This window comes from Rosa rugosa, chromosome 1 (genome assembly GCF_958449725.1).
Source record: "Rosa rugosa chromosome 1, drRosRugo1.1, whole genome shotgun sequence".
In the NCBI taxonomy this organism is placed as follows: Eukaryota; Viridiplantae; Streptophyta; class Magnoliopsida; order Rosales; family Rosaceae; genus Rosa; species Rosa rugosa.
This window is the reverse complement of record NC_084820.1, coordinates 43,429,773-43,453,814: the sequence shown is the minus strand read 5'-3', so window position 1 is coordinate 43,453,814 and position 24,042 is coordinate 43,429,773. Positions and strand designations below refer to the sequence as shown.

The following is a 24,042-nucleotide window of genomic DNA, read 5'->3' as shown; positions in this document are numbered from 1 at the left end:
TCCAATGTACTGTATAACCAAATGGCATCATAATCGATGAGCAACATCATTTTAAATATACAATTGTCTTAAACTATTAAAGATGACTTTTCTTTGTAGTGCCACATAATTACATCGGAAACTTGGGACGTTATGTGCTAATTTTGTGCCATCATGATTACGTGCCATCCTCTTGTTTCCAGAATTTGCAAGCCTAATGATTGACCATTAGTCTATTTCTATTTTTATAAATGTGAACTAGCAATTTTAAACGTAAATCTCATTTTAAACGTCGACCAATATATAGTAGTTAAAAAAAAAAAAAATTAAAAAGGGAAATTAATCCTTTTTTTTTTCAAAAAAAAAAAAAAACAAAAAACAAAAAAAGGTCATGGTCATCAGGTCATGTGACTCATGTCACATTATTAGTTGCCTCACCAATATTAATACTAATTCCAGATTTACATATTAGACAAGTGCAATGGTTAAACACTTAAACCACACAGATCTGTGTCTCTTATTTCGGACTTTTTTTTTTACCGGTGGTAGGTGAGTCTGGTAGGCTTATAAAAACCAGACTTCACTATTGTTTGATTCGTGCCTCTTCCATTACATCACAAAGTTCAAATCAAAACTCCCTCTATCTTTGTCTCTTTTGGAAAACACCAATCAAGCCAAGATGACTGCTGATCAGAGCTCTTCAGTTTCCGGCCACGGCCAAACTGTGTGTGTCACCGGGGCCGGAGGCTTCATCGCTTCTTGGTTGGTGAAGCTTCTTCTGGAAAGAGGCTACAATGTTAGAGGAACCGTGAGAAACCCAGGTACCCACTTCGATCAAATCATCAGTACCTTCTTCCCCGGCCTTAAGTTTATTGTTTTCTCTTATATGCTTCGCGCCATGAATGCTTTATACATTTAGAGTAATTTTCTCATTCTGTTAACCAAATCTGGCTCTCGGGATATGATTCAGACTTGAATCAAATTTCCGGATTCTGATTCAGGAAAAAAATGAAACGATTGTGTGCATATATACATAAACAGTTATCAACTTTCCTTAAGAGTACATAGAAATATTACTTTGTTTGTGTATCTACTTATTTTGGTTTTAACTGATAGATGACCCAAAGAATGCTCATTTGAGGGAGCTGGAAGGAGCCAGAGAGAGGCTGAGCTTGCGAAAAGCCGATCTTCTCGATTTCGAGAGCCTGAAAGATGCCATTAACGGCTGTGATGGCGTTTTCCACACAGCGTCGCCTGTAACTGATGATCCGGTGAGTTTTCCAGCGTTTGTTTCCGTTTCTTTCTTTCTTTCTTTTTCCGTTTTGGTTGGTGAGAAAAAATGATAGCCATATATAAATCTCTTTACCAAAACCAAAGCATACGTTCGAACGTAGTAGTCGATCATTGCTTTTGGATTCTTCAAAACAAAAGCATCTATATTACGTGGTTGTCGCCATACAGCACTTTCTTTTGTTGATGGTGATCGATGTGGTGGACTCATTCCTACTACAGATCGAGTACAAAAACACTATTCTCCAGTGGATATGGTGATCAGACCCAACAAAATATAATCTTTCGAATTTTAGAACAAAATAAAAGTAGAGGGGACAAAAAAGGAATATTTGGATACATTGAAATATATATTCCAGGGTTTGGTGGGTTTGAAATTTTGAACCAGACGGTCAACATTAGATTCTAATCAAATATTTGGACTTAATAAAATGTAATCTTATTCAAAAAAGATAATTTATTTCCAAGAATATTGAGAAATGATATGCTGTTACCAAAATTTTCCAAACACTCTATTATAGTCATGAGCCTTTTTTTCTTTTCTTTGTCTTTGTTAAAACTTGGTAAAAAGTCGAGCATCCTGAAAATGATGCATAATTCGAAGAAAATCCTTATTCACTGCATGAGGGCGGAGGCGAATCGGGAACTAAATTGTTAGTCTTCGTTGTGATTATTTCTCATGAGTCTTAATCATACTTTTCAAAAACACTGCACATATTATGAAAACAACAACCAGGCAAAAGACATTACACGAATTTGGCTTCGAGTTAATGTTACAAAACAATTTATATGATAAAATGTATTGAAGATGTAGCAGTGTATGTGGTGGACCTATTATATATGTAATATAAAAGTATTTTTCAAGATTTTCTATTATTTTTTCTAATCTTTTTTCTTCTTGGGCATTTCAACATTTGGCTTTCCAGTTTTGTCAATATAGTAAGGCCATGAAATCTTAAAAAGTGATTATTGGTGCTTAATCTCTGTGATTAGAAAACTCTTAAAATAACAATATTGTATATTATATAGGAACAAATGGTGGAGCCGGCAGTGAATGGAACAAAGAACGTGATTGTTGCCGCTTCTGAAGCCAAGGTTAAACGCGTGGTCTTCACGTCTTCAATCGGTGCCGTGTACATGGACCCGACCAGAGGTCCCGATGTGGTTGTTGATGAGTCATGTTGGAGTGATCTGGAGTTTTGCAAGAACACCAAGGTAGCATATATAATACAACTTTTGATCTTTGTAAATTTTTTTACGAGAACTTCTCTATCATGTTTCGATGCTCCAAAGTTCTATAATCGAAACCTTAAATTCTTGATACTGATTCCTACATAAACGAACTTTCAGAACTGGTACTGCTATGGGAAAGCTGTGGCGGAGCAAGCAGCGTGGGATGAGGCCAAAGAGAAAGGAGTAGACTTGGTGGTGGTGAACCCAGTTTTGGTGCTTGGACCACTGCTCCAACCAACCATCAACGCCAGCATTATCCACGTCCTCAAGTACTTGACTGGCTCGGCCAAGACTTATGCCAATTCTGTTCAGGCCTATGTGCATGTTAAGGACGTGGCATTAGCACACATACTGGTGTATGAAACTCCCTCGGCATCTGGCCGTTATCTTTGCGCCGAGAGCGTCCTTCACCGTGGAGATGTAGTTGAAATCCTCGCCAAGTTCTTCCCTGAATACCCGATACCCACCAAGTAAGTAGTAATACTTCTTCATCATTATGACACGGCACTTCACACCTGCTCAGACACATATATATACCTAGTATTTTAACGTACACCTAATTAAGGAAACACCTTGTTAATCGTTGCATGTGAAACACATCGCAAACGACCCTAATGACATAGATCATATTGTTCTTTTTTTATCGATCAAGTTAGTTTCATTATGTGAGTGACATTCTACCAGAAGGCTTAGGAAATGCCTAGTGTCGCAGATGCAAAGTACAAGGAGTATTGTCTTTATTTTTCAGTATTGTCTCCCATATGGGAATATAGACTAGATATACCTATCATCCAAAGGTGGTACTATGTTTAATTGGTCATTAGCTCGAGGAATACCGTTGACTTTCTTATTTAACACCAGCTTGATTAGGTATAAAATGCCAATACGACAGTCCATCTCTATCATGTTTATCTCAACCAGTTAGGTAAGGGTCTCATGCTACGCGACGTCAGCCTCAGTGAAATATTAGAAGAAAATATAATTATATATGTATATATTCAGAATATCAACCAATAAATTGGAGGAATGGTGATATATCATCTACCATAATATGTTTTCTGACCTAGCTAATGACCTAAAACATCAATATTATATTTAACCAACAAAAAGAGTTAGTTGGGAAATGATTTGATTAGCCCTCTCGTTTTGTTCTGAAATTTTTGATGACTAGTGATGACATTATCATTTGCATTTCAACAGAAAAAGGTGCGAATTATTGAATTTGTTTATCTCTGCGTATAATAGTTTTCTTATATTTTAGTTATCAAGCTTTGTGAGTGTTATTCCTCTCAAAAAAAAAACTTTGCAAGTGTCATCGGTATATTTTAATTTATGTTTAGACATATAAATAAACGACCTCCCATGGCTCTCTTTTTGATAAAAATAAATAAATATGAATAAATAAAACACGACTAGGGACTAGCCATAGAAAGGTTTTGGATCCGAGAAAATGCGTCCGCTTTTTCATTTCTAGTAGAGTGGTAGGTGGTGGGGGCATTAGGTTTAGGTATACCGACCAACTTTGATTTGTCAATATTATCCGACTATGGAGGTCCGGAGAATGGGAATTGCAAAATTGTGCCCCAAAAAATTGAAATTGCACAACAAATGAGCACTTGTGGAGCTGATAAGGAGTTCTCACCAACTCCATGACTTGATGTCACCCTCCAAATTCTGAACATCTGTCTCTTCAGTCATTACCAACCCATTATTCTTTAGGATTTCAGGCCTGCAGAACTTCTTGGAATCATGGAGTAGCGTCATTGTCCATGTATACAATCATTGGTTCTTAAGTGGGTCAACAAAAATTTCAGGAAATGAATAAATATTTATCCATGAAGACTAATTTTGTGCATGCCCTTGTTTTCTTAAAAGGAATTTTTTGACTAATCACTGATTTTTGTATTTCTTTGTTTTCCAAGTGGTTTAACCTAACGTGAAATATACTTGCATTTTGAAAATATAAATAGCTATGTGTTAATGCATTCCAGTTAATGAGTGTGTCATATTCTACTTTTGCAGGTTGAAAGATGATGGGAAACCCAGAGCAATACCCTACAAGTTCTCAAATCAGAAGCTACAAGACTTGGGTTTGGAGTTCACTCCAGTGAAACAGAGCCTATATGATACTGTCAAGAGCTTGCAGGAGAAGGGTCACCTTAAAGTTCCTACAAAACAAGAACAAGACTCCATTAAGATCCAATCTTAAGTGAGGGGCTTATTTTGGGTACTGCTAGCTGAAAATAATTTCAGGCTTTGCTCCAGTAATATGGTAGTGATGAGAATATTATGAAATGTTAATGAAAGGACAATGAAAAGTTGCTAGTATTTTGTTGTCTATGGCAAATCCCTTAATTAATGTTTTTTTTTCCTTTTTAAACTCTAATTGTGATTCGGTGCATATATATAAAAATCTTGTAATCGATCGTATTTTTAAAATTTAATGTCATAGTTTGAAGGAGTTGTTCGCAGTCCAATTATTAAAGCTATATCTATGAAAACAAGAACACTGGCTCACAATTGACTTGTAATGAGTTACTTTTACTTAGAATAGGGTTCTAGATTTTCTTGCCGGCTATCTTGTTGTAAGTACATGTATACTGCAGTCATCAGCTATGATTCTAATTATATCAATTTCTATTTAAAAAACAAGAATATAATTAAAGTAATATCTATGACAATAAGAAGAATAATATGATAACTCAAATGAACGAGGCCTCGGTTGGTAATGCTGACTCTAACCCTAAGGGGAAGGAGTTTGTTCTGTTTTAATTTTTTCTTAGCTTTTTATTTTTTAGAAGTCTATAGTGTGCGAAGATAGTTTCTAGGAGCTTTCTGAGATGTTTCTATGTTTCAGTTTTACCATAATTGCCTGTAGACAGGTGAGGCATAGATGAATGATTTTTCCTTAGGAAGCGAGGCTAGCTATTCTGGTAATGTACTAGGCTTGCTTATAAGCGAGCTGTCTTGGACTTTAATGAGTTGTTGTACTTGGATAGGGAGTTAGTTGTTTTCCCCGCTAATTTCTCTATTTTAAGTGTTTGTAGTCTCATTCTCAAAAAAAAAAAAAAAAAGTGTTTGTAGTCTCTAGCCTTTTCTTGGCTATTGATCTTATGCAATCAACTATTAGTTTAAAAAAAGAAGAAGATGATTTAGTTTTTTTAATAAACTGTATACAGTCCACAAATATCGGAAAAAACATAACATACATCAACTATTTTGATGTCTTATAGAAGAGAAAGTTGTGTCTACTAGGATTTCCTAGCCGTCAAACTCTTTTTCACCTAAGAGGCAGCGACGACTTCAACTTTCGTCCTTCTCCCCTAACGCGATGTCCATCTTTGGCTATTGGTTCCATTTCTTGCTTTGGTTCTCTACCAGCAATGGCCTATCCTCTATGAAGGAAGACAACGTCTTGCACTCTCCAAGTAATGTTTCTAGGCAATCGATCATTGCGGTGGCGATGTTTTGTCCAAATTTTGTCTACATAGTGTTGCTGAAAGCGCACCATTAGTGGGATAAGATCTTCTTCTGCTAGTGCGATGTGAATATGCGACGGCATTGATGAAGGTTATCGGGGATGATGCTACAGGGCTGAGTTGGGGGTTGGTTCTTTCATTTGCCTTCTGACTTCAATGGTTTAGAGCAAGTTCACCCGTTGGGTCACCGGGTCACCTACTATTCACTGCTTTTTAGTGTATATTTTCATTCTCTGGGTCACGAAATACACTGTGCTCGTGACCCAGGGCACGAAATACACTGTGCAGGTCACCATGGTGACCCAGAACACTGTACCGGGTGACCCAGGGCACGAAATACACTGTGCTCGTGACCCAGGGCACGAAATTAACACTAAAAAGTAGTGAATAGTGGGTGACCTGGTGACCCAACGGGTGAACTTGCCCTTAGAGAAGTTGATCAAGGTTGGGTGGTGCGAGTGCAGGCTATTAGAAGACCTTGTCGTGTAGTCATATACGGTTGGTGGCATCTGCACCGTTCTTGGAAGTTGTTTGGTCAATGCTGGAGACAAGTTTTCCTATGCCTACTGGGCAAGCTTGCTATTTTTGGGGGTGGGTTAGACTTTGGGCCTCATAGGGAGTGGGTCAGCCAGTTAGGGCTAGGTCTTAGCTTTAATTAAGGCTTTGTTAGCCTTTTGCCTACATTCTATGCGGTATTGTTACACTTAGTTAGACAGATTTTTGGAGCACCACAATTGAGTGAATTGGTGAAGGGATTCTCGTTTAATTTTAATTTTGTGTAAGAAGACTAGTCATAGTCTTGTAGACTCACTAAATAAGTGAGCGTCAATGTTCTAGTGAACAGTCCTGATTCACTCTAAATTACTTGGCCACTGATGTAGAGCGCAAGTATAGAAAATTATTGTATGTGTTAATCTATCTTTGGAATTAATGAAATCTCCTCTTTACGTAGAGGAAAAAACAACACATCATCATAAAGAACATAGGTTTTGTATTTAGAGCTCGACAGGGGAAGCGATTCAGAACACTGAGGCCTCGTTTGGTTCGCAAAAAGTAAGCATTGGGAAATGAAAGTTGTTACTTTCTTGCGTTTGGGATGCAAAAGGAAAGGAAATGTTTTCTTGAAGTAAAGGAAAATCATAGGCAAAATGGTTCCTTCCATATTTCAAAGAAATCACTTTCCTCAATTCTTTCATTGCATTTATTACTCACAACTCATTATTTTATTGCATAAATTACAAAAATTTAACAACTTTTCGGATAGCTTTCCTTATGTTACCAAACATAAGAATCGAAAGTTCTTCGGAAATTTTATTTCTCTTTCCCATGGGAAAGACAAAAGAATTACTTTTTTTTTCATGAACCAAACGAGGCCTAAGTGCACTTGCACCAACATGAATAGACGGCTGGATAACATCAAGTGCACTTTTTGGTTATCAAAAAGAGGTTGACTACAAATATCAAGGGCTGACCTAATAGGTGTGACCTATTATCTATTATTTTTTCTTTTATATCGGGCCCATTATCTTTACACAAATTGAAATTGGATTAAGATAAAATTAGTTTTGTTTATTTATCAGTACCCATCAAAATTGTTTATGAATTACTTAGATATTTAAACAAAATTTGTTCCATCAATATGATATCGTATAAGACCACTGCATTAATGTCTATAGTCATGATTGTTACTATACAGTAATATTAGTATTGTTGGAGAGGAAAGATCCCACATTGGAAAAGTGACAAATAAAAATATAACTTATAAGTGGGTGGATCTCACCCAATTGTACCGAGGCCTTTTGTGATTAAAACCCAACACCTATCAGGTGGTTAAGTTGGGACAGTATCGGTACAATGGTGGACCATGGGCCACGCTTGTCGCTGTTTAACATGGTATCAGAGCGGGTCCTTCTCCAATTGCGTCTCCACGTAGGCACGTATCATGAGCCCAAATTGGGGTTCCCTGTATTGCCATCAAAATTACCAAGTGTCCAATGTGGGCCTTGGATTGTATTGACCAAGTCTCCGATATGAGACTTGTGTCCCAATTTCCAATGTGGAAATTGGATTAATTAATTTCACGTGCAGACCTAGAGTTAGGTTGCACGTGAGGGGGCGTGTTGGAGAGGAAAGATCCCACATGGAAAAAGTGACAAATAAAATATAACTTATAAGTGGGTGGATCTCACCCAATTGTACCGAGGCCTTTTATGATTAAAACCCAACACCTATCGGGTGGTTAAGTTGGGACAGTATCGGTACAATGGTGGGTCACGGGCCACACTTGTCGCTGTATAACATGGTATCAGAGCGGGTCCCTCTCCAATTACGTCTCCAATTATCATGGGCCCGAATTTGGGTTCCTTATATTGCCATCGGAAAAATTCCGATCGGATTGTTACCAAGTGTCCGATGTGGGCCTTGGATTGTATTGACCAAGTCTCTGATATGAGGCTTGTGTCCCAATTTCCAATGTGGGAATTGGATTGTTAATTAATTTCACGTGCAGACCTAGAGTTAGGTACAATGGTGGGTCACGGGCCACACTTGTCGCTGTATAACATGGTATCAGAGCGGGTCCCTCTCCAATTACGTCTCCAATTATCATGGGCCCGAATTTGGGTTCCTTATATTGCCATCGGAAAAATTCCGATCGGATTGTTACCAAGTGTCCGATGTGGGCCTTGGATTGTATTGACCAAGTCTCTGATATGAGGCTTGTGTCCCAATTTCCAATGTGGGAATTGGATTGTTAATTAATTTCACGTGCAGACCTAGAGTTAGGTTGCACGTGAGGGGGCGTGTTGGAGAGGAAAGATCCCACATTGGAAAAGTGACAAATAAAAATATAACTTATAAATGGGTGAATCTCACCCAATTGTACCGAGGCCTTTTGTGATTAAAACCCAACACCTATCAGGTGGTTAAGTTGGGACAGTATCGGTACAATGGTGGACCATGGGCCACGCTTGTCGCTATTTAACATGGTATCAGATGACTAAATAATTTTCATATTGTTTTTGCTTCTAATCAACAGATCCTCTGAATGATCTGTCTACGAGTGTTTGTTTATATAACTTTATTATTAATAAATGATGGATTAATTAGGCCTCACGACAAAAAATTATCAGATAAAACTTTATTATTAATAAATGATGGATTAATTAGGCCTCACGACAAAAAATTATCAGATAACCACAGAGAAAAAAAACATACACTTCTGATTGAAAAGTTTGGTTAAAATTAGACAAGGTCACTGCAGGTATTCATCTATTCATTCATGCTGATAAACTTCAATGGAAGCTCCATTCTATTACTTGAGGTCCACAAGGAACACAAAGCCATGCGCATGTAAAGCTCTCATATCACCCCTGCTGAGCTAAGATAGACTTCACAGGTCCACTGGGGGTAGGTGAAGGGTGTGTAGAATATTACCTCTGCATCTTTGACAACATTGCCTCTATGGAGTATGGGAAGGTTTATATACCTTGTTCAGTTAAATATAGTAACTAAGTTGCTAGATCTGCTGTCACTCCATCTAGACGGTCCCAAAGGATCAAGTTAACCTATCTTTTTTCAATTTTCATATAAAAAGCATGGTGGTTTTGTTTAAAGAATTGAGCCTGGTAGTGATCAAATTAGGTAAAACTCCTGATGGCGTACTTAAGTACTTCAGTGAGAAAGCAATGGCAAACCAACATTCCAGACTTGAGAGCACTGAAAAAGATAGTAATGCAAATGCGTATGTTCAAAATGAATAAGGTTCCAATAAAAAATAGTTTGCTTCAACTAGACAAGAAAAGATAGGTTGCAAGTTTTTTGGATTATATACATTAAAAAGAAGAGAGAGGATTATTTAGGAAACACATGCTAGAAATCAGAAGCACTTTATTTTAAATGTTGGGCGCCTAAAGTCATAGAGAAGCTACATTATTGTTCTAGCTCACAGCCTCACACGACAATCTCATCAGTCTATATCTTCAGTAGACCTCCTCTGAGGAAGTTGCATGCTTACAATATCTTCTCTTGTGAGACAACCCAGCTGTGCATTTGCCATTTCTCTGCTTTCAGGAGTTGTTAATGCCAGAAGATGTGGTGCCTCCTTATTTTTACGGAACACCAGATACACAATTCCGGCCAAATACAATGTCATGCCTGAGAATCCAAGTATTCCGAGAAACACGACACCAACAAGTTCAAAGTGACTATGAAGAAGTATCTTGATGAATCCACTCATCAAATAGTATATGTTGATGGCCATGAGCAGAGAACCAATGATCCAAGTGATGGTTGAAATCTGCAATAGGAGTGTATAACAGATTAACAATTTACATGGAGTTGAAAAGACTCGCATGGGAAATGTTCTCTTAACGGAAATTTTGGTATATTATGTTGACAAACTCTCAAATTGGACATTGATTAGGCGGACTTTTGTTTGAATATGTATTCTAACAAGAAAGCACTCCCCACTCCCCAGGACCCCATCTATAGTGTAGTTTAGCTTCTTTGCTTTGGTGCATATATCAAACATTGAGATTAGACTACTTTAATATCTATGTCCAACAATTGGCATCCTAAGAATCTTTAATAACAAATTAAAGGGATAGATAATTGCAATTGAATTCAAATATAAGTCAATGTAAGGCTTACCACAGTTGAGTTGGCATATGCCCCCATCTTGGTCTTGCTGCTGGTGAACTTGAGAAGTGGAATCAATGCGAAAGGCAGCTCAAATGATAAAATCATCTACAAAAACAACATGAGATGATGTGATTTGTGATTATTGGCATAATTATGTGTTTTGACAGAGACACAAGCTACTACATACAACATCTTACAAACACCTCATATAGGACAGGACTCGGGAAAAGATTACCAATGATAAATGTAAGTAAAAAATTTGATTTGCGGGCAAGTTTATCTTACTGATGCAATAATAATCAGCTTTCCAGCCCCAGCAGATCCACCAATGACTGCAACAATCAAACTAGGGACTATTGCCAAGCATCTTGTTAAGAAGTTTCGAAGCCATGGCCTAAGTCGCAAATCAAGAAACCCCTTCAACAAGAAATATTGTTTCGAAGATATTGTTAAAAACCGAACATATATGACAAACACAAGCAATATATTTGTACCATTTTACAATTCAACAGCGGCAGAGATATGTCGAAGATTGGTTGATTTTGATACATTTGAAGTAGGTTGTACTATATCTATGCAATTGCTGAGTTTTTCTTTAATAATGTCTCCTAAAAGGCTAAAAGTTACCAAAATATAAAAGTGGGAACAGTAGTACAGTTTATGGGTTGATTTTACACCAAGGAGGGCCAAGATAGAGAACTAACAGCTTAGTCCCAACAAAGACTATATTTTAACCTCATAGTAAATTTCTTTAAATTGAGAGCAGGCACTAAAGGCAAACAGTGGTATTCTATAGCAAGCTACCTGCATAACGTACTGTCCTGCATATGTTCCTGTTATAGTAGAACTTTGACCTGATGCCAGCAAGGCTACAGCAAAGAGTTTGGAACTCCAGCTACCTAACACATTCTGTAAACAAAAATATATAACACCATCATAAAACATCAGATTGAAAGTGAATTCCTCTCAAATTGGGATCTTATAAATATTGCATAACAGTATGATAACCATTTGCATCACATACTCTTAGTAAAAAGGAAGCTTTATTCAAATCCAGGTCCTGGCAGTTCTTCTGATCTTCTGCACTCAAACTAGAGGAATTGCAAACTGCACCAGTTACGGAAATAACGGAGACATTAATTAAGAAGGCTACCATGAGAGCAAAGCCACTTTCTACCATATAAAATCTGCATGCTTCCTGCACACAAGATATTTTGTCAGATATAGCTCCTTAGTAAGTTCAACTCCTAGAGCAAGATGTATATGGAAAAATTGAAAACTTCCCTGCATGAGTCTTTTTACGGGTGGTTTCAGTAAACAAGTGACTAGCAGAAACTAAAGATTGAAACTCTTGTTTATATTCATCCTTTTTCAGTAAAGCTTATATAACCAAGGCAAGACCGCATGACATATACAAGTGTAAGACCAGGAGGTAATTTGCATTTTTTTTTTTTTTCACTCAATAATGTATGGTGAATCTGACTCCACCAAATTACCGTATGCAAGTGACACGACTAAAGATAAATCCTCTTTAGAACCACAAAAAACAAAAACTAATCAAGAGTAAGTCCAGTTTTAATAATACCAAAAACTTTAAAAAGACTAGACTGTTTCAGCTGCTAAAACTTTCCATCAGCACCTAAACTAGTCAACTAAAGAGATACTGTAAGAACATATAACTAAGGGAGGGCCGCATGAGATATACAAGTGATAAAGGCCGAATAGCGATAGACACTTTTATGATTGATGGAATCAGGAGTATCCGCCAATAAAGAATTATGCATGTTACTTACAAAACAAGTAACACTGCACATCAAGGTAACATAACATATCACATGAAAAGCATTGCTTAAAAAATAAGGCAAAAGATTGAGTTCAGTTAGTTTATTGAAGATAAAGTATTACATTGATTCCGCGAACAGATCGTGGTATTTTCCTAGAAAGCACCAATGCAGAGTGAAGGAAGAGATTGTGCCTTTAGCAAGTAGATAAGGCCAACAACAGTGAGCAAAGAGAAATAAACAAAAAGGAATCCAAATCGATATATGAATTCACAAGAAACCTACGGCATAACCATAGCACCAAGAAGCGAGATGGCAAGACCAGTAGCACCATTTCCTTTGAGTTGGGGAACAAAAAGCCCATCCAAAACTTCTGTAGCAGCAGGCTTTGCATAGCCAAGCTCAGCGAAGAAGCATCCAGCAATTGTGAGTACAAGGAATGCAATCAAAAATTCAAGTTTCCTAACCTGTAAGAAGAAAAATATTTGGGTGTGATCATTTATAGTTGAGGAATGGAAACCAAAGATCTTAGAGAAGCACAAAACATAGGGAACATATTCAGTTACCCCATATTGTTGTAATGCAAGAAGCATCAATGTACTGAGTCCTGTCAGGAGAACACCAATCCATATAGGTATATTGAAGAGCATGTTCAATGCAAAGGCAGTTCCAATCACTGGTAAGGAATAGAAGTCACATTAAAATGAATAAAAGATGTGTCTTATCACGATAGCTCTAATACCAGAAGCTATAGCTGTTATGTATCACACCAAGCAAGGGTTCTATGAACAAGAACAAAACAAAAAAACAAAGACCCAGTTGCTTCTAATTTGTCTGAAATGATACCAACACCCGAAAAGAGAAAACTTACCTTCAGGGATGTCACATGCAACTATAGAAATCTCAGCAAGAACCCAAAGGATGAAGTTTGTTTTCTTAGGATATTCAGCTCTACAGTGCTCAGCCAAATGCTTTCCTACACTTTAAAAATAACAATTGAGAAGATAATCTGAGCAAAATGACTAGCTATTGTCAAAACATAAATAAAGAATGAAGTAAAACTGATTGCCATATCACTTGCCTGTGACTACCCCAAGATTGGCTGCTAGAGACTGAATGACAAGAGCAGCACATGAAGCAACTAATATTATCCAAAGTAGCTGGAAAGAGAGTTACTCAGAACTGTTATCATCTATTCAGTTGCTGACTTTAGTCACAAAAGAATGACAATTGCAAATAAACATCTGCCCATGACTAGATCCTCAATATTGAAGCTATGTAGTTACTAGGTTAATAGGGGTCACTATAATAGAGCAATAAAATTTAAATCAGGAGATTCTGGACATCTTACAGAACTTATAACAAAAATTTGTCAGTTTCTTCATATGGGCCTAGGCAGTTCAGTTTCCCTTATTATCAAAACAGCTTTATCATGAGAAATCAGTTTACTCTTGCTAGACACTAATCCAATACGCTTATGGTTTGTGTTAGCGGGCCCTGTTGTGTCAATAGTTGACACTGTTACACCCTTAACCAAATGCCATTTCATGATGCTCCAGACACTTTCTTTTGGACATGATAAGCTTGTCTAATTACAAAGGTCAGACGACTGCATTAATGGTGAAATACGTACCCCATATTTGTACTGTGCCCCTGACTGTAAATCTGTCTCAACTGCAAGTCAATCACAAAAGATGAGGTTATGTTAAAAGAAAATAAGAAAAAGAGAAACAAGAGGCTGACAGCAAATGAGGTGACAATCTTACAATTTCCAGGATCTATATACGCAATTGAAACAAGAAATCCCGGACCCATGTAGGCAAATAGATTTTTCCAGCTTGTCCTCTGCAAAACAAAATGGTAACAGTAATGAATCAATGAATTCCCATTGGACACTTCCCTCATCAACATGAGTTACATTAGCCAATTGTCAAAAAGAACAAAGTAGAGAATGACAGATAGGATAGAAAGAAAGTTCAGTGATGTGAGTTCAATAAAAAGGCTAATAAAATTAGTTATTCATCTAAAGGTAGGCTGCAGTAATCCTTTCACTCTATCTTCTAGAGCAGTTCCACAGAGTGCTCTATCACAAGGTTTACACAGTTGACCGTCCACTTCCTACCAAATGTTGTCAGCTATCCCACCAATTTATGCTACAATTTCTATATCTTACTCACTGACTTCAGCCATCCTCACTCACTCCCTACCCTCGCCACTAACAAGGACATCAACGAACATCTATATTAGTCATTCTTACTTAATTCCAACCATAACACAAAAAATTCACATAAAACGATCATGGATTTTCTTATAAATCTTTAGAAAGAAGTAATCAACATGTTGGTTCACTCAGCCAATGCTTATTTCAAACAATTTTAGGTTGCCTAGGCCGATTTCATTATAAATGCTTCACAATGAATTGTACAGTGAAAAATGATGAATATGATACACAACGATCAAGACACACACATAAACTATGACGAATGAATCAAACTCACATCTGGAACAACAATTTTCTCTGTATCTGAGTTCTCAATGAGCGGCGCATTTGAGTAACTTCGGTTTCCAGCACTTGCAATGAACTGTGGCTGCTCACCAGTGGAACCTTCCGCAGCCATCTTTTCCTTCCTCTACTTCAGCACTGCTAGCTGAAACAAACATTTAATCCTTTCCACGTCAAACTTACAGTCAAACACTGGTAAGTAGCCCTCTATCAATTTCTCGAAATGCAACAGCAATTTCAAGAATTGGGTTTACTAGAAAAAAAAAAAAAAAAAAAGCACAAGAAATTTGGGGAACGATAAAAATTCTTACCTCTCTGTTTGATGCTGAAACAGTTGAAGAAAAGCCACCACCTTTGAAGGAATCTCCAGGATGCTTCTAGTAGAAACCAAAGAAATCAGAAATGCTGTATGCAACTAAGTCACTAACATATATATTGAGAAAGATAACTTAAAAACATTTGGATCCCAGATAATGAAAAAATCATTCACATTCATCAACACTAGAAGTTCATTCATTACCAATATTTTCCGGACAACCAAGAACAGCTACAGCTAAACAGAGAAATATGGGAAAACCAAAGACAGTTGAGAATAAGCTTTACAAACCTTTTGTTTTTTTCCAATCTTTGTTTCTGTAGCAGACTCCACAGTGCTGCTGGAAAAAGTGCAACTCTCTCGCTCTCTCTCTCTTGAGAAAATTGCGGGCTCTATCTGTAGAGGGCAGCTGCAGAAATTATTATATAGTACTGGGACCGCCGCTATTATATATAGTACGCGGGACAATCTGATGGGCTCTTTTGTTAACTAGTTCGCTTCGGCCTAATTTTGTTGTTTTCTTTAGGGAAAAATTCACCAACGGTGTCTGGACACTTAGGGGACTTTCAGAATGATACCTGAACTTACAAAGTTATCAATGTGATACCTGGACTCATTTTTTCGTATCAACATCGTACCCATGACCAATTTCCGTAACGGCTCCGTGACGGAAATTGGCCGTAGGTATCACATTGATACGAAAAAATGAGTCCAGGTATCACATTGATAACTTTGTAAGTTCAGGTATCATTCTGAAAGTCCCTAAGTGTCCAGACACCGTTGGTGAATTTTTCCCAATTTTGCACGTGCAATGCACGTGAGTCACTTAATGAAGACAAAACGACCGATTTACCCTCAAATTCTTTCTTTCTTTTCTTTTCTTTTTTTCTTTATTCTTCTTTCTTTCTTTCTTTCTTTCTTCTTCTTCTTTTCTGGTTTCTTCTTCCCCTGATTTGAATCATCAAGATTCAAATCATCTTGCTCGTCCGATTCCCACCGCCGATCGCCGATCAAACACCGCCGCTGCGTCTCAATCCACCTTCATGCACCACAGATGTTTCTGGTTCCCCCAACTTCAAATCCTATAGCAAATTGAAATTGTGGATTGAGGCTTCACCGCTCACTCTGAGTTCATCCCCGCCGCCGCCACCAATGACTTGACCACCACCACTCTCGTTCTCTCCTCCGACCCCCTTTTATACACCATTGATCAGAAACTCAGAGCCCGCCAGCCCTCCACTCTCAAATCACAACTCCAATCACACCCCTCCATCCTCTCCTTCTTCCCGACATGCAACACCACCTCCACACCATCCTCACCTGCAACTTCATCGGTTTAGCCGACAACTTCGGCCTCTAGCCCAACTTCGATCATAGGCAATTTTAGGCAGACAAAGATTAACAACTTCGGCCTCCACACCATTCTCACCTGCAGAAAATTCGAGCTGTTCTTATTCACCAGCTTCGCCACTCCGCTGCTACCCACCATTGTGCCTCGCCGATTAGTAAACAAAGGACTCAGAGCCTCCACCATCGAGAAATTGAGGCTCACGTTCTGCGTGTCCTGCGCGGAGGATATCGGCATCGTCGGAGAAAATGTTGTATGAACATAAATTTAGTTTGGGTTCCACGGTGGCAGCTAGTCGAGCTCGTTGATTGTGGCCTTGGCTTTCTTGATTAGCCAATCGACGACCTTGCTAGGCTGGTCGTATCCAAGCCGGTCCTGCATGTCGTAGAATTGAATGGCGGTGTGGGCGACGAGCCTGATGCTGCGATCCCTGGGGCCTTTGGTGGTGCAAACCTTGCTGTGGCTGTCCTTCCGGCTGGTGGCCCTTAGAATGTGGCTTTGAGCCTCCACGATTTCGCTAGCAGTGGAGGAAGAAGCAGTCCTTATCCCCAAACCCAATCGAGAAGCAGCGGAGGATGACGTTGTTGTGCGGTGGTGGAGGTTGTTGTGGTCAAGTCATTGGCGACGGCGGCGGGGATGAACTCGGAGTGAGCGGTGAAGCCTCAATGCACAATTTCAATTTGCTATAGGATTTGAAGTTGGGGGAACCATAAACATCTGTGGTGCATGAAGGTAGATTGAGACGCAGCGGCGGTGGGAATCAGACGAGCAAGATGATTTGAATCTTGATAATTCAAATCAGGGGAAGAAGAAACTAGAAAAGAAGAAGAAGAAAGAAAGAAAGAAAGATGGGTGGTTCTAGTTAGACCTCCAAATTTGATATTTGGACCTCCACTTTTTTTCCAGTTATTAATTGACTTTGTCAACTTATATGAAAAGACAAATAAGGACAAAGAGAGAAAAATGAAAAATTAAGTAAGTAAATAAATAAATACTCTTCTTACCTCCTCCAACCAAATATAACATTCAATTTTAAAAAAAAATTCCCGATATTTCCTTATATTGCTATATAGTTTTATAATTTACTTAAAACAATTAAGTAAAAATAATAATTTTTATACATGGCCTATCATTTATTACAAAGGTAAATTCAAAACAATATGATTTGGAATTTTCTTAAACTAAATTAATTTAATATTATGATATAGTTATTACTCGATCTTCCAACCCAATACCCTTGAAATCATTCTTTTAGCAAATTCAAAGGGGTTCCAACAACATATCAAGATCGAGAACCAACAATCTGATTAATTTTGGTGGAGGAGAGACCTACTCATAAGAGAGCAATGTCATGTGATTTTGATTCATTTTTCTTCCCGTGGTTGAAAATAGAGATAAAAAGTAGAATAACTGATTGTTGTATCTCATGTTCAAGGGCATTTTGGTACAAATAAGGAGGTCTACTTAGCTTTTCAAGTATTCTAAAAAGTAAATTAGAGGTGTACTAAGTATGAGAGGTCCAAATAGCAAATTTGGAGGTCCAACTAGAACCACCCAAGAAAGAAAGAAGAATAAAGAAAAAAAGAAAAGAAAAGAAAGAAAGAATTTGAGGGTAAATCGGTCATTTCGTCTTCTTTAAGTGACTCACGTGCATTGCACGTGCAAAATTGGGAAAAATTCACCAACGGTGTCTGGACACTTAGAGACTTTCAGAATGATACCTGAACTTACAAAGTTATCAATGTGATACCTGGACTCATTTTTTCGTATCAATGTGCTACCTACGGCCAATTTCCGTCACAGAGCCGTTACGGAAATTGGTCATAGGTACGACATTGATACGAAAAAATAAGTCCAGGTATCACATTGATAACTTTGTAAGTTCAGGTATCATTCTGAAAGTCCCTTAAGTGTCCAGACACCGTTGGTGAATTTTTCCCTTTTCTTTTACTTTTTACAGTGTGTAAAGTGTCCCTACTGTGTTGAAATGGACTGCCACTGTATACAGTAATTATCCTAAAATGCACCTCCCATTATTGAAAAGAGGTTATGAAACTTTAATGACGGTGAAAGAAGATTAAGTTTTAATCCAAAAAGTCAAAAAAAAAAATCTAATAAGATTAAATACATTAATTACTTATTAATCAATTAATAGAGAAACGTGATTGACTGGGCATACCACGTGGCTGGTACGTTTGTCCTACCTAAGAATTTCTTATCAAACAGTCATCATGCTCACCTAATAGACCGAGAGAGACAAGTAGATTTGAGCCACATGTATTAAATTCAAATATTTAAATTATAATTATACATTTATTCTTAATTGTCAGGTTCACTTGTCGCTTATTATCTCACGTTTTCTGTAACTCATAATCTTATCTTTTTCTTCTATTTTTTCTCGAAATTTCTACAACAACTGTCTTTCCATATAGAAGACTTTTGGTACTTAATATTGACCAGTTGACATGCGCTACATGCATGTTAATTGGTTATATCTATAGTTATCATAAAACAAAGGTAATGAGACAATTACCAATGATGGATTAGATAATAAAAATACGTGTTATGCATTCTCATTAACCTTTTTTTTTTATATAGAAGTATAGTTTACATGATAAATCGAATATGAAGCCTGTTCACCTAAGGAACAATTTTTAAGGGATAACTGAATCTGATGGCTGAAAACAAATGCACAGTTTTAAGTTGTCATTATCCAGCTTTTAATTTTAATACATGTGATTGAGATGCATTTTTCCCTCACAATCTCAAACTATCCCTTAGGTGAGCAAGACTCGTATGAACTAATGAAGTATTGCAAATAGGCCTCCAAGATATAATACAAATAATTATACATACAACACACTCTCTCTCTCTGATATCCACTGTGAGACGCAGTTATTGTTGCAGTTTTCAGACCTAGCAATGTAACAAAAATAAAATATGAGAAAAACAACCATAATTGCTTAGAAATCGAGAATATATAGTTTCTCCTCATGTTTTTAACCCGGATAATGCATATATTATCTTTTCCATCTCTCTTAGCCCGAGGCCCAATCATGACTGTTGAGGATCACAATTTGAGTTTAGGATGTTTTACTGTTAACAATGCTTATTATGTTTTTAGGTCGTATGTCATTACAATGGAAATTATTGACCTTTCTCCCGTCCCTTGGATAGGTTTTAGGGAAAGCTTCTTTATATGCGTGGAGAGGTTGTCTAAGCATTCACCTCTCCCTCTCCAAAGGAGGCTGTGTAAATATACATATGAGTGTATGTATGATAACAAATAATGTCCGGTTGGTAAAGAAACTGATAGCTCTACATATTAACAGTTTGATCCATTTGACCTCGTTGTACCACTGTTGTTCACTCTCCTTTTGCATTTCTTTTTTGCTCTTTTTTTCTTTCTTTCTTCTTCTTCTCTTTTTTTTTTTTTTTTTTTTTTGTCTTTCACAAACTCTAAATTATAAATACGTTTGCATATTCTATACTCTTTCATTCACTTATCAATTTTGCCTTCAATATATCTTTTCACACAACAAGAATATTTTCCACGATTAGAAATGTCCATTTAAATTTTCGCACCAAACCTCTTAAATCTCAAGACCAACCTTAAATGCGCTTTTGACATCTCTATTGGATTTACTTAATCGTATTTATGAGTAAGCTAAAAATGCTGCCCATTATTTGGCCAGGTATGCGCTTTTTGCACGATGGTTATTCTCTCTTTATGTTATCCACAAAAGCATGACTCTTGACTAACACCTCATTTTAAATCAAACGGTTGGGGATGCGATTGGCCGTCGTAGGTTTCACGCACACCAAAAGCTGATGTACAGGATCATCAGTTTTGTCCTCATCAATATGTACTTGCTAAGTTCAACCTCAGTTCTTGTCAAAAAAAAAAAAAAAGGTCAACCTCAGTAAAGCAGAATGAAAGAGGGGGTTCTACTAAAGCATCCTACACTTGGAAAGTTCGAAACATTTCATTCTTGTCGAAAGGTTGAGTAGAAATGAATCAAACGTTGGGTATTTGTTGTGGGTGACAACTGACCTCATCACATGGCTAGTGACTGGAATAGCATTCTGGATTTGTGGTATGTTCCCTTTGGTTAGAGTATATGTTCTTTTAGATCAAAAGAAAAGAATTTGGTATAGGGTCCTAAGATTAGTATATTACATTTAGATAACAATCATTTTGATTTGTAGTGGCTCCACAACTCCTAATTAGCTTGTGGTCTATCTGTAAATTATGTTTGCAATTTGCTCTTGATAAATCGTGAAGTTGAACTCTTCCAATCGATACAATGGATACCATGTTGGTGCTAGATTGTTTAAGTCAAATTTTTGTAACTGATACATAATTTTTGTTTGGGAAAATGCTCATTTATCCAATTTTAGCTTAAAATTTGCCCACTTGCTCCACTAACTGTTTTTTAACCCCGTTTACCCAAAACACTCTAAGGGATTATTTTCCCTTTACCCAATTAATTCTTTTTTTATTCTTTTATTTATTTTTGAGACTTTTTTGCCCTCTCCCCCCTCACCGATTTCTCTGTCCTCCCCCCTCACCGATTTCTCTCTCTCTCCAGACGACGTCGGATCTCTCTCTCCCTCCCTCCATCCCTCCAGCAGGTCGCCCACGACGCCGGCTCTCGCCATCGCCGCGCCGAAACTCGTCGTCGTGCTCTCCGCTACCAGGCTCGACGCCAAGCCGACGGTCCTCATCGCTAAGAAGCTCGGCGAGGCCGGGTTTGACATTTTGAAGGAATCGACGACGGACTGAAAACTGCTATCTGGGACTGAAAACTGCTATCTGCTATTGTGCAGTCATAACCATAAAAGTTGTAACATTAGTGCCCCCCAGTAGACTTTGTATTGGGGGCCAATGATGACTGCTTTATTTATTGACGGACTGAAAACTGCTATTTCAAAGTAAATGTAGTGTTAAATTGCAGTAGTCGATAAATGAAAAAAATTGTGTGGTTTGTGTCAGTCTAGTGGGGGGCAGTAGACAGAATATTGACCCTCATAATGTGGGTTTTTAGACATTATCTGTTGTTTTGAGTGTGAATAACTTCTATAATCTGTGAAACATAGGAAGCGGTGTAATGTTTGATGGTCTATTGGGAGCAGTAGACACATTAGTGCCACCCAATAATGTCTTTCTTAGGAGACAGTAATCATCTCTTGTTGATTATAAAATGATCATTTTGGTTTTGTTTGTGATAAAGTGCAATACACTGTGAATCCTTGAAACTGGTGCAAGTTTTAATGGTTTAGTGGGGGGCAGTAGACACATTACTGCCCCCAAATAATGTCTTCATACGAAGTCAGAACCCTTCACTTAACTGTTTTAGAATGTTCATTTTGGTTTTGTTTTGGTGTAGAATGGGTAAGCCGAAATTCACCTTGATGAGTGACTCAGAAGAAGATGACCGGAGTTCAGAGAGTTCAGATAACTATACTCAAACCCGGCTTGATAACAGTTCGTCAATGAATAAAGCAGTCATCAATGAATCTAGCAGCATTTTGTTGAAATGACCTGTAATAAATGAACCACAGTTAAGACATTATTGCGGGGCAATAATCTGTCTATTGCCTCCCAATAGACCACCCCAAAAATCACCAGTTTCTATCATTGACAGATTATTGTATTTTAATAAACTCAAAACAACATAAGACTTATCAAAACTCTAATTTCAGTGATTAATTAACCACAGTTAAGAAATTAGTGGGGGGCAATAATCTGTCTATTACCCCCCAATAGACCACAGTTTTGACGTCGTCCGAGACCTGCATGTGAAGCCCATACCCGATTCCGGCGTAGAGCTTCGGAGCTTCCCGGACATCTGACGAACAAAACCAGCGAAGCCCAGACCCGATTCCGGTGTGGAGAGCTTCCCGGACATCTGACAAACAAAACCGGCGAAGCCCAGAGGGGTTGGGATCGTGGAGTTAGATGGCGTCATCCTCTGGTGGTCCGACGGTGGGACAGAGCGGCGGCGGTGGAGGCCGACATCGACGGTGGAGTGGTGGGCGTGGTGGCTCAGAGAGAGAGAGAGAAAGAGAGCCTGAGACGAGGTTAGAGAAAGAGAGAGAAAGAGAGAGAGAGAAATCGATGAGGGGGAGGAGAGAGAGATATGAGTGTAATTTGTTAATTAAAATGAGCGCAATACTGTCAAACACTGTTAGATTGGGTATATGGGGTTAAAAAACTCTTGGTAGCGTAAGTAGGCAATTTTTGGCCAAAAATTGGGTAAGTGGTCACTGCCCCTTTTTGTTTTATAAATTATTTATTTTCTCATATGTATGATTTATTATGTGTAATTTTCTTCTTTATGAATAAATTTGCTGAAATAACAACAAAAAAGTGCTATGGGAAATTTTATTCGCACATCCCTAAATACTTAATACACACCTCTTACTTAATACACCACCCTTTTGATTTCTTATTCTATCATTTTATTAAATACACCACTCAAACTACATGAATTATCCTCAAATCTCAAAATTCTATATGAAATCAGTATATATAAATTAATATGAAAATCATCATGCCAATCTTTATCATAATCACAACATTCTATATATATCATAAAGAATTTAAACGCGTTTAATTATCAAAATCATCATAATAATTTTAATTTCCTTTCAATTATTATCATGACACCTGTACAATCTTAACAATTTTGTTATTCAAAATTGCTGGTAGTCAAGATTGTTGAAAATAATCAAGAACACATGATGAGGATCCCAACTAGGTTTATAACTACATTGTTGTTATTTTCTCTCCATTAGTTATCATGAAACAACATATACAATTATAAGGATTTTGTAATGCAAAATTGCTAGTAGTCAAGCTTGTAGAAGAAGATTCCAACTAGGGTTTATATATATCATACTAGTTTTTATTTTCTTTCTAACTATTAATTACCATGAAACAATATGAACAATCATAAGAATTTTGTAATGCGGAATTTATAACAATATTAAAAGCAATTAAACATATTCCAAATATAGTTCCTTTTCTAATATGGATGTCTTTTTAGTCATTTCATATACCCATATAATCCGATTTTAAATGTAGAAAAATTTCAATGTGTATTAAGTATTTAGAGATGTGTTAATAAAATTTCTCAAGTGCTATATGATGAGGGTTTTTTTTTTTTAATTATTTATTTAATTATGTTTAGCATGTACAATTGCAGGTGAGCTGTGCTTTATTGGTAAGTTATAATTCCAACATTCTAAATGTCATAAGTTCATTCTCACCGGTGTATGTAAGGGTGGGGTGGGTTAAGAATTTTTTGAAAAAAAAAAATGTTTAACATGTACAAATGAATAATTAGGAGATGATTTTGACACCCCAATTTCTCATACATTAAAACATTTGCACTCCATTTTTGTTGAAATCAGAGTGCAAGTGATATAATGAAGTGCCAAAGTTTACCAGTATGTGAATTATTATT

General features: G+C 37.3%; 2 protein-coding genes across 11 annotated transcripts; one reads left to right on the top strand and one right to left on the bottom strand.

Moving 5' to 3' along the window:
• Positions 1-569: 569 nt before the first annotated feature.
• LOC133725011 (cinnamoyl-CoA reductase 1) lies at positions 570-4,925 on the top strand. The gene is made up of 5 exons (XM_062152014.1): positions 570-800; positions 1,096-1,250; positions 2,299-2,484; positions 2,620-2,972; positions 4,525-4,925. Exons 1-5 carry the CDS (start codon positions 659-661, stop codon positions 4,709-4,711), a joined length of 1,023 nt encoding a protein of 340 aa, XP_062007998.1. The 5' UTR covers positions 570-658; the 3' UTR covers positions 4,712-4,925.
• A 4,801-nt stretch (positions 4,926-9,726) lies between these two features.
• On the bottom strand, positions 9,727-15,650 carry LOC133725009 (metal transporter Nramp1-like). 10 transcript variants are annotated; one of them, XM_062152006.1, is made up of 15 exons: positions 15,514-15,650; positions 15,218-15,311; positions 14,902-15,051; positions 14,170-14,248; positions 14,037-14,077; positions 13,485-13,563; positions 13,275-13,379; positions 12,970-13,079; positions 12,689-12,870; positions 12,528-12,597; positions 11,647-11,820; positions 11,427-11,531; positions 10,908-11,039; positions 10,632-10,727; positions 9,727-10,278 (listed from the first exon to the last, which is right to left on the bottom strand). In XM_062152006.1, exons 3-15 carry the CDS (start codon positions 15,019-15,021, stop codon positions 9,949-9,951), a joined length of 1,623 nt encoding a protein of 540 aa, XP_062007990.1. In that variant the 5' UTR covers positions 15,022-15,051; positions 15,218-15,311; positions 15,514-15,650; the 3' UTR covers positions 9,727-9,948. The 10 variants fall into 10 exon arrangements, with proteins under 10 accessions (XP_062007990.1, XP_062007996.1, XP_062007988.1 ...); XM_062152012.1 differs by having other exon boundaries at positions 14,902-15,044; XM_062152004.1 differs by having other exon boundaries at positions 15,218-15,280; positions 15,514-15,646.
• Positions 15,651-24,042: the final 8,392 nt, after the last annotated feature.